Source organism: Callorhinus ursinus, unplaced genomic scaffold (assembly GCF_003265705.2).
Source record: "Callorhinus ursinus isolate GAN/ISIS: 27379988/994484 unplaced genomic scaffold, GSC_fseal_2.0 scaffold5, whole genome shotgun sequence".
NCBI lineage: Eukaryota > Metazoa > Chordata > Mammalia > Carnivora > Otariidae > Callorhinus > Callorhinus ursinus.
The window spans coordinates 9,038,335-9,049,570 of NW_027397067.1; the positions used below are offsets into that span (position 1 = coordinate 9,038,335).

The window sequence follows — 11,236 nt, forward strand, 5'->3', positions numbered from 1 at the left end:
AGAAAGAAAGAAAGAAAGAAAGAAAGAAAGAAAGAAAGAAAGAAAGAGAAAAGGAGAAAGAAAAAGAGAAAGAAAAGAAAGAGGAAAGATGGCAGCTTGAGAACATTGTTTTGATTTGTTTAGCATCTCTTTTTTTTTTTAAGATTTTTTTTTAATTTATTTATCTGACAGAGAGAGAGACAGCGAGAGAGGGAACACAAGCAGGGGGAGTGGGAGAGGGAGAAGCAGGCTTCCAGCTTAGCAAGGAGCCTGATGCGGGGCTCGATCCCAGGACCCTAGGATCATGACCTGAGCCGAAGGCAGCACTTTAACGACTGAGCCACCCAGGCGCCCCGATTTGTTTAGCATCTCTTGTGCCCATCATGCTTCAGGCGGTTCTCCTCCTGCCTCAGGATTGTGTTCTCTCAGGTGGGTGTTCTCAGCAAAAAGGCAGGTGAAGGAAAACAGTTTGAGGAAAGGGAGTAAAAAATAACAACTAAAATCTTGTGAGTAGTTGCAGGATGGCGGGCACTATTCTAAGTGCTTTTCTTTCTTTTTCTTTCTTTTTAAAGATTTATTTATTTATTTTAAAGAGAGAGGGAGAGCGCACGAGGCAGGGAGAGGCAGAGGCAGAGGGAGAGAGAGAATCTCAAGCAGATTCCCCACTAAGCGTGGAGCCCGACACGGGGCTCAATCCCTGGACCCTGAGATCAGGACCTGAGCCAAAACCAAGAACTGGATGCTTAACTGGCTGAGCCACCCAGGCGCCCCTCTAAGTGCTTTTCATGTTGTCTCATTTATGTTTATAATAACCCTATGTAATAAGCCCTATTGGTGTTGTTATTATTATCACTCCTGCCTTATAGGTGAGGCCACAGAGGTTCAGCAGCTTCTAAGTTCCCGTAGTAAGTGGGAGAGCCAACAACCAAACCCAGGAGATGTAGTCTCAAAGTTCACCATCTAGAACATATTCCACTGGCTCTGTTGAATTGGACAAGACTGGTGGTGCCTCAAAAAATAACTATTCTTGTGTGAGACAGGTGGCTTAGTTCAGAGAGCCTGGGTCCTAGAATTAAATAGTAGCCATTTCAAGGCCACCATAATAATTACCTTTTGTCTGTATTTACCCTGTGCCGAGCATGCAGATCAACCCAGTTAACTCTGGCACCAACCTTGGGGAGGTTCTGTCTCCTCATCTTATAGATGAAGGTGCCGAGAACGCCCAGAGACAGGAAGTGGCTTGCCAGGGTCACACCACGTTGGAAACAGCAGAACCAGGATTCAAACCAAGATGCGCTGTGTGGGACTGACTCCACCCCCCCACACACACCAGGGCCCCTCCTGGAGCAACGTGCCCCAACCCCCTCCCTGCCCCCTGCCACTGCCCAGCTATGCAGGGTCAGTCCCCAGAACGTGCAATAGTGAGTGCCCTGCACACCGTACCTAGCTGTTCCATGAGGCTTTCTGCTGTCCTTATTGATCTCGTTCAGATTTCCAATTTGGGTCTGACACCACAAGAAATTCCAAAGCGAAACCCTAATAAAGGCAAACATGTTTAAAATCTTTAAAAACGGTTGGTGGAAACCCCTAGCCTTTCCAGGATATGAGGATGACATTCTGTGCCTGAGTCCCTACTTTCTTCAAGATGTCCCTGCAAGTTAGCCCCGAGCCAGGTTTGTCCCTTAGCCTTACCAGCTCCCCGTGAGAATCCTAGTGTCATTACTATCTCTCTCTGGGCAGATCGTGATGCTACCCAGTTCCTAAAAGCTTAAAGTTTGGGCTGAGCAAATGAAATCAGGAGACTTTAACATTTGGAGTAGTATCTGGGGGCGCCTGGGTGGCTCAGATGGTTAAGCGTCTGCCTTCGGCTCAGGTCATGATCCCAAAGTCCTGGGATCGGGTCCCGCATCGGGCTCCCTGCTCCTTGGGAGCCTGCTTCTCCCTCTGCCTCTCTCTCTCTCTCTCTCTGTCTCTCATGAATAAATAAATAAAATCTTTAAAAAATAAAATAAAAAAATAAAAGTGCAGAAGTGACTTTAAAAAAAAAAAAAAAACATTTGGAGTAGTATCTGAAATTCCTATTGGTATGAGCTTACAGAGATTGGTCTGCAAGAATGTACACATCAAGAATTATTTATATTCCATATAAACATAGTATGGGTTCATTGAAGAACATGTGAACACTGAAGATACATGCTTTAGAGGCTGCTGTTAAGGGACAAATATACAAGCTGAGAACAAATTTGTTTACATTGTGTCATATTCTTTGGTTTAAAGTGGGCTCATTATGATGTCTCTGGCAGGATATGCAAGAAACTTTGCTTCTCAGGGCGCCTGGCTGGCTCAGTCGGTTAAGGGTCTGCCTTCAGCTCAGGTCACGATCCCAAGGTCCTGGGATCGAGCCCCACATCGGGCTCCCTGCTCAGCGGGGAGTCTGCTTCTCCCTCTCCCACCCCCCGCTTGTGTTCCCTCTCTCGCTGTGTCTCTGTCAAATAAATAAATAAAATCTTAAAAAAAAAAAAAAAGGAAACTTTGCTTCTCACAAGGGGAATGCCCAAAAGGGAAACAGGGGAGGGAGGCAACTATTTTCAGTATGTACCATCTCTGTCGTGTGCTATGTGTATGCATTACCTATTCAAAAGAAATAGTTAAAATTTTCCCCAAAAGAAGGAAAGTATGAAGGTGACATGCCCATGACTTTTTTGTTTCAGTTCAGAGGCCCAAGTAAGACATGTCTTCTCCCTTAGGTGCCAAATTCCCCATTAAGTGGACAGCTCCAGAAGCAATCAACTTCGGATGTTTCACGATTAAGTCTGATGTGTGGTCCTTTGGAATTCTCCTGTATGAAATCGTCACCTATGGGAAAATTCCCTACCCAGGTACCGTTTCCTTACCTATTTCCATTCAAGGGGTCTATATGAGGAAAAAAAGCCAAATGGCAGGACGCATAAAAACATAAATCCAGGGCGCCTGGGTGGCTCAGTTGGTTAAGCGACTGCCTTCGGCTCAGGTCATGATCCTGGAGTCCCGGGATCGAGTCCCACATTGGGCTCCCTGCTCAACAGGGAGTCTGCTTCTCCCTCTGACTCTCTTCCCTCTCGTGCTCTCTCTCTCTCTCTCTCATTCTCTCTCTCTCTCAAATAAATAAATAAATAAATAATCTTAAAAAAAAAAAAAAACATAAATCCATATCCAAAAGCTAAGAATAAGCCCTTTGTTCCAAATGACTATCTTGAGTGGAAAGTGTTCTAAAAATGCTTAGACGCTTCTCTGCCTTCTTAGTTGATTGAGTGCATCTTCTTTTTTTTTTATCCCCTAATGAATTCCTGGCACCTCTTAGTGCCTGGAAGGTGCCTGGCACCGTCATGGGTGTCGCAGATAGGAGGACAGAGTAGAAGGTTAGACACGGTGCTCTCCTAAGCAGTGCACCTGACGGAGGAGGAAACAGACACAGAAATGAGGAATCGCAATGCTTTGGGTTAGTTTTGAAACAGATTCGTATAAAGTACTTCGGAGCCTCTGTCCCTTCGGGAAATAACCACCTCTGTTTATCAGTGAAAGATCTTTCTGATCTGTAACTTACCGAATGTGAGGACATCCATTCGGTGTCTCTCGGTTCCTAACACCGAAAGCCTATGGAGCCAGAGTGCACCAGTCTTCCCTTTAACCGGGATCTGTGCCTGAATGTGCAAGGAGGATCTCTGCCAAAGCCTTCACATTAATGTTAGGCTTTTTACAAAATCGATGGATATGATGAATTTAAAATTAAATCTTTAATGGTTAAATCATTCCCTCATTTGAAAAATATCTGAGGGTGCCAGGCACCCCTGAGGGACCCCGACGCAGCAGTCACAGCTCCTGCCTTTGAGAACTGATATTCTGGTAGGAAGAGACTGGTAACAGTCAGGCAACAGTCTGTCAGATGGCACAGTGCCCTATGGAATGGGTTAAAGATTAGCGAGGAGGAGGAAGGTTGCTGGTTTTACACTCTGATCCTGGGAGCAGCAGGTAGGAGGGAGCCACAGGGCCATCTGGGGGGCTGAGCGTCCCATAGAGAAAACAGCCACTGTATGGGATCCCGAGGACCCACGGTTTGGGTCTCAGTGAGAATTTGCTGGATGAATGAATGGACGTGCTCAAGCCATTTAACATCTAGATAGACACCATGCTGTGGATGAGAAAAACTTGTGGACAGAGCCACAGTGTGGGCTTCATGCTCCTGATCGCCCTCAGTGCGGTTTGGGGGAGGAGTCATAGGAAAATCAGGGACCAGGGCCAGCGGGGAGAGGGGAGAGCTTTCGGATGGTGCCTACACAGTAGACTGACTGTGCCTTGAAATCCCCCTTGTGCCAACACTTCATATCTGACTGCCACTCTGCTCTAGATGCTGAAGTGAACGAGAACATTACGGGAAAATAGGGAAAAAGAAATATTTTCTTGATCAGTCCTGGTATCTGACATTATGTATCTATATCTATCTACAGAGAAAGATTGTCTATTCAGATTACATATGTAATCTGCTATCTGATCAAATAAACATTTAAGGGCACCTGGGTGGCTCAGTCATTAAGCGTCTGCCTTCAGCTCAGGTCATGATCCCAGTGTCCTGGGATCGAGTCCTGCATCGGGCTCCGGGCTCAGCGGGAGTCTGCTTCTCCCTCTCCCGCTCCCCCTGCTGGTGCGCTCTCTCTCTCTCTCTCTCTCTCTCTCTCTGTCAAATAAATAAATAAATAAATAAATAAATATTTAACTTCATCAAATGATCTGTAATACGTCTGACGTGCTCCAGAATGACATACAGACAATTCCCATGAGGCTCAGAGAAGGCAACTCTTGCCCAGAACTGAATCACTAGCTCCTGGCAGGGCTGCTTCTGAACCCCAGGCCCGTGTTCTCATCCATATGCTCAATGTTCAGGATTTAAAAATGTTTAGGGTAAAAAAATTGTTAAAAAAAAAGCAGTAGAAAAATGGTAAAAAAAATATATATATAATTTAAAAAGTACAGTAGGACCAACCAGAAAGCACTGACCGATCTACTCCCAGGGGAGCTTGTCCCCTGTAAGGACCAGGGGTGTGAGAGATACCACCAGGAGCTCTGGATTAATGATATATTCGGGTCATGAGGAGAGCATTTAGCATTAGGAGATGTGAACAGAATGGAACAATCCTATTTACATAAATCTCAGAGGACTTGATTCACAGGTAGCACAGAAATTGGTGAACGTTGCCAACAGTTCCCATCACTGTTATAAAACTGCTTATGGGAGAGACCCCCCTGATAATTGAGTTATCCGGGCATATCTTCTTTACCCGGAAGAGTGCTGGATATGTTAAGTTTGGGGTTTTTTTAAGTGGTTTAGAAACCATATGCCTAGCTTTGCAAAATAATGGGAATAAGAGAAAGGAGGGGACAAAACAGAGGAAATAAGGAAGTCAAATATCAAGTGAACACATTTTTTAAAAGAAATAAAAGACTAAAAGATGAAATACACCAAAATGTTACTATCTTTGGGCAATGAAATGATAGGCTATATTAATTTTCTTTTTGATAAGCTTCTGAAGTTTCCAATTTTTATTTTTTCTAATTTTTTAAAAAGTATGTCTTTATTATTTCCATTCTTGTTTAAGTAATATAGTGCATCAAAAAATCAGGTAGTATGAAAAGACTTCTAATGAAAAATTGCCTCCCTGGCTTCATGCTCCTCAAAAGCATTTACTTTCAGGAATTTTAGTTATTTATTCTAATATTTGTTGCTCAGAATTCAAAATATTATATTCATACTATTATCTCTTAAGTAAAAAATTTTCCTCGTTTTACTTATCGTTAAGAGTATGATCCCATGATTCTAAATTCAAGGGATACAAAGAAGTATGTGGTAGAAGTGGTGTGCCTTTCATTCCTCATCTCCAGACAACCCTCCCTCACCCTTGCCCCCATCGGAACCATTAATATCAATTTCGGTGAATTGAACAGGGACCCTCTAGAAATATCCATGGAGATACAATTAGAGGTGTAGCAAATACACATGTTGGCTGGGTGCCAAAACTGATATCACCAACAGAGAGCAAACTTCTGGGAATAAGAGAGTAAAATACATAATTTTGTCAGTAAAAGTTACCTATCAAAATTGTAGTAGTCAAATACTAAATTTTCTATTCTCTGCTGTACTGCATTTTTCTCCTCCCTGTGCCCCTTCGCCAACTTCTAGTCTCTGCTACCCACTCCAGGTTTCATTTCCTGCTTCCCACCCACCCACTCCAGGTTTCATTTCCTGCTTCCCACCCACCTCCCTCTCCTGAAGGTATCTCCTCCATTGGGCTGTGAACCATTTGTGGACAAGACTTGGTCTTAATCATCTTTGTATCTCTCAGAGCCTAGTGTTAGATTGTGTCCCATTGTAAGCACTCAGGAAATGCTTGTGGAGAGAATGGAGGATGGAATATGAAACGGCTTGCTTTTATGAGCACCGGCCAATGGGTGTCTGCTTTCTTTAACCTAGCAACAGAGCAATAACCAAGTATCAGGTTTAATCTTAGGGTCTGGTTGAGGTCTCCCTCCCCATCTTTCTTTCTTCTGTAAGACTTGTCACTTAATAGCCTTACTTTGCTCATTGATTTACTCGTGCATTCAGATTTCTTTCTTGCCAGTCCTCTTACCAAGTCAGATTCCCCCAGGCAGGATGGGCCTTTATCGGCATCACGGAGAGTCCTGCAGAGTCAGGAAAACATATGAGAACGGGGAAGGAAAAATCTGCAGTGGGGCAAGGTTGGGGGGGCGGGGGCTAGAAAAATCTTTTCTTCTGTGGGCACGTTCTGACCTTTCATTCAGCTGGGGGTTCTCCAGGCAGAAAGTGAAAGAGATACTCCTAAGACGTTGGCCGTCCAGCTGCCATTTTCTATCACCCTGAATGTTAGTCCTCCTCCCAGGATCTCAGAGCTTCCTCCAATGCCCATGTAGAAGCAAATAAAGGGATTTCATCTGAGATTTATCTAAGTGAGCAGGGTGAGTGACAAGAGCCAGAGCAATGCTGAAACCACATAATTTCTGGAGACTGGAACCCCACATGAAGAAAGGGCTGCAAATCAGTCTCTTGGCTTCAAGCAATGAGAATAAATTGAAGTCTTTCCATTAGAACATTCCAGTTACACAAATATCTGAAGATCGTGTTTCAGAGGACTTGAGCAAAATTAATTCACCATGTAAACAACTTTCAAGAGATCTTAGTGTTTATAAAGTTTGCTTGGAAATTTCCATTTCAAAAAAGAAAGTACTCTTCCAAAACAGAAGTAATCATGTCTTCTTTCAAGGGTTTAAATCCATGCAGGGCCGTCAGTCACTGTGTTCTTAGAAACAGAAAGGTTAGTTAAGGGCAGAGGAGTTCAGAGTTCACTGCTGATGACCCATGGTAAGAAAGAAACAGAAATCCCACTCCACAGATAGAACAAAAGTTTCACAAAATCGCACTAACTTTTACTACGTGCGGTGTGTTCTGATCTTCGCTATTTCATTCTGTTGTGATTTATTTTATTAAAAGTAGTGGTAGTTCCCTAAAAAAAAAAATCAATTTGTCGATCTCAAATGAGTAGTGACCCACAATTTGAGAAACACCAATTAGAGGATAAATTCAAAAGAAGGCTCTGTTTCAAATCTAGTAAAAGACATTTCACTTCTAGCTATCTTTTAGAATCTTCCCAGTGACCACCAGTGGTAAAAATCTATGGCTGTGGAAAGGAAATTGGTTGTGATAAATGGAATCCCTCATGTGCCGGGCATCAGACATATTCTACCTGAAAATACGCTGCATGAAATACCTTTTTCCCTACAGAATGAGGTATTCACAAAACAGGCAAAACATGCAGATGTGGATAGGTCCTGCTACACCGCTCAATGAACATATTCCTCTCTCCCATTTTAATCATGGAGGAAAATGTTCTTTTAACCCCTTAAACCTGTTCTTGGTATCAAAGATTGACATTTCAGCTTCAGAACTACCCTGCGTCATTTGACCATATTACAAGCCACCCTTCATTACCAGTCCTCTTGTAGCCCAGTAGGAATAATGAACACCCCACTTCCCTTACTGGGTGTTGAGAACACACATATTGCAGAGTTAGTGTGAGTTCTGACTCTGGCCTGGACTGAAGACTTTGTAGGGGATAGTTTAATGATTGGGACATAATCCATTGGACTAGAGGATTTAAGGATTTTGACTTCTTCCAGTAAACTTATAGGGAAAAGCGGATTTTTAAAAATATATATATAGGGAAGAGATAATGTACGTGAAGATGATTTTTTGGTGTATGTATTACAGGTAGAAGCTGGAAACAATACTGTAAAAGAAATTGAGATTGAGGGTTAGGATTGGGTTTGAGTAGTTCATTGAAGGGTCAGCCAAGTCCATTAACCTTCTGCCATTAAATGCTTGCTCTGTTTTCTACTTCCCACGTTGGCCTGTTTTCACTCAGGCAAACTGAATACTGTCTTGATCCCCTTCGTACTAAAATTTTCATTATTTAGTTGCTCACAGAAATCTCCTTTGCATCCCTATCCATTTGCGAAGGTTGCCGTAACAAAATACCACAGACTGAATGGGGCAAATTAATTTTCTCAGTTTTGGAGACCAGGCATCTGCGACAAGGTGTGAGCAGGTTTGGCTTTTCCTGAGGCACCTCATTGGCCTATAGATGGCCACCTTCTTGTTGTGTCTTCACACGGGCATTTCCTCGGTGCCCACACAATGCCCACATATCCCAGGGTCTCTGTATCCTAATCTCCTCTTCTTCTAAGGACATCGGTCAGATTGGGTTAGGGCCCACCCTAACTTGATTACCTTTTTAAAAACCCTGTCTCTGCAGGCAGTCACGTTCTGAGGCTGGGGACTGAGGAGTTCAGGAGTTCTGAGGACTTCAACATATGAATGTATTGCGGGGCTTGCGGGGGGGGCACAATTCAGCCCATAACTACCTCTAAAGCTTGCTTCAAGATTGGATGCAGGATGGGGCGCCTGGTGGCTCGGTCAGTTAAACGTCTGCCTTCCACTCTGGCCCTTATCTCAGGGTCCTGGGATCGAGCGCCGCGTCAGGGAGTCTGCTTCTCCCTCTCACTCTCTCTCTGTGCTCGCTCTCCCTCACCCTCTCTCTCTCTCTCTCAAATAAATAAAAATAAAATAAAATAAAAAACAGAAAAGAATGGGTGCGGGATGTGGGGATCAGAAAGCCCACTTCAAAGCTCAACCCTGGGTCAGGTTTCTCAATGGTCCGTTTCTTTTGCTTTAGGGAGAACTAATGCCGACGTGATGACCGCCCTGTCCCAGGGCTACCGGATGCCCCGCATGGAGAACTGCCCAGACGAGCTCTATGACATCATGAAAATGTGCTGGAAGGAAAAGGCCGAAGAGAGGCCAACGTTTGATTACTTGCAGAGCGTCCTGGATGATTTCTACACGGCCACAGAAGGGCAGTATCAGCAGCAGCCTTAACGCGCAGGAAGGCTCGTGGCCATTGGCTGGGACGGCTGCCTCCTGCCAAAGGAAAACAGGACAATCACCGGTTGCGCTAGGATCTCGTGCACTAGGTCATCACTGCCCCTGCTTCCTGAAAGTGAGGCCAGGCTACTCAGGAAGAACACTCTCGACGTGGAAAAAAAGCATTCTCGTTCTCGTTGGCTGATGCCTGCTGGTGGCCGCTTGGGCTGCTCCCAGCTGGGACCCTTGCTTTGCTAGACCAGCATCTGCAGCCAGCCTTCTGGGAAGAAAACACCTGTTCTGTCCAAGATGCACCCACTCTGGCCTCTTGTTTACAGCTTAATGTGTGTGACTCCAGGATTCAGAGGCCATTGCAGTGAATCTCAAATAGTAACAGACTGAAACTCATTTATAAAAGTAAAGTAACCGGATGCATATCGTGACCCTTCTTTGCATTTTCTCTGTGCTTTGGCTTATCTGTTAAAAAACTTACTAATCCAATCTGTTACAGTTTGCAGGTGAAGTCCGAAGTTAAAATGGTCTCTCCCAGATTTCAGTGAGGTCCCCTCCCCCTCAAATCTGAGACTGGTAAACATTTTCCTTCCGTGGAAGACTGCTCAGAAACCCCTAGACATGAAGCAGAGCAACCACAATCTTCTGGTCTGGCCCTGTAGAAATGTCTCTGGTGAGCATCAGAGCTGCTGTGTGTCCCAGCGGGGACCCTGCTGACGGCCAGGCCTGGCCCAGACCTCTCAGGACAGGGACAAGGGCCGCAGGAACTGCCCTACCCTAAGAAGGAATATTTCTAACAGTCCAGCTTTTCAATTCCACAATTTCCTATATAGAGACTTTTTTTTTGACAATGTACTTTGGGAGAGAAATAAGATTCTAATCTCTGAATTTTCTTTATTGCTTCCAATGATTTGAACGTTATTTTAATGATGAAATGTTAATTTTAGTTGTACTTGAAAAGAGTAAAGACGCCATCTTTGGGTCTATTTTTGTGATTCAGCAATCTTTTCTAAATTGTGTAAGGCGTGTGTGAGACTATTTATACAAGGATATGAAAGCAGAATAAGTGACTGAGGAGGCTCAAAAGAGCCCCCATAGCACGGGATACGAGAGGTTTTGTTTACTAAATTTTTCTACTGTAAGCTTTGAATAGAAAATGCTGTATCACCTCATGTTTCACTTATGCTCTTGTGTATATACCTAATATTTCTATTTTTTGATTTTATTTTAATACACTTGGCCCAATAACATCTCGAGCTTTTTCCTTGTGTTCACCATTTCCAGTGATCATCAGTGTAAAAATGAGTACCGTTTGGGGGGAAATGAGAGGGAATTCCATATAGTTACATCGTTTAAAGAACTTGTACAAGTTCTACCTCCATCCTTTGAGCAAAAAAAAAAAAAAAGAAAAAAATTGAAAACCAGGAATTGACAGCCTGGATGTCCCTTAATAGGACCAAATAAGATTTGTTTTCAAATAGGCTTAGCAGGCATCACTAGAATTTCATTTTCTGTGTGTTGCCTAGGTGTTGGGTACCTAGGGGAAGGGATAAATATTCTACTGTTCCCTAAGTTTTAACCTATTTTCTTGTGCATTTTTTTAAATGTCCTTCCTAAAACATTCTAAAGTTCTTGATTCACAAATGCCACCCTCACGAAAATGGAGTATTATCCCCATATAATGTCTGCACAAGCTGATGACTTGATTCACAACGGTCAGTCTTCTGCACACGTCCACCTGTTCACATTTCATTTCAGAATCACACATATGGCCCGGCA

The 11,236-nt window shown here is 43.7% G+C and overlaps 1 protein-coding gene across 4 annotated transcripts in view; it reads left to right on the plus strand.

Annotated features, from left to right (window-relative positions):
• Positions 1-10,707, plus strand: part of LYN (LYN proto-oncogene, Src family tyrosine kinase) — a 110,846-nt gene extending 100,139 nt beyond the window's left edge. For all 4 annotated transcript variants that reach the window (XM_025870606.2, XM_025870608.2, XM_025870607.2 and 1 more), the window contains exons 12-13: positions 2,727-2,858; positions 9,258-10,707. In XM_025870606.2, the coding sequence (XP_025726391.1) occupies positions 2,727-2,858; positions 9,258-9,460 (335 nt within the window). In that variant the 3' untranslated portion in view covers positions 9,461-10,707. The remainder of the gene's footprint in view (positions 1-2,726; positions 2,859-9,257) is intronic.
• The last annotated feature ends 529 nt before the right edge of the window (positions 10,708-11,236 follow it).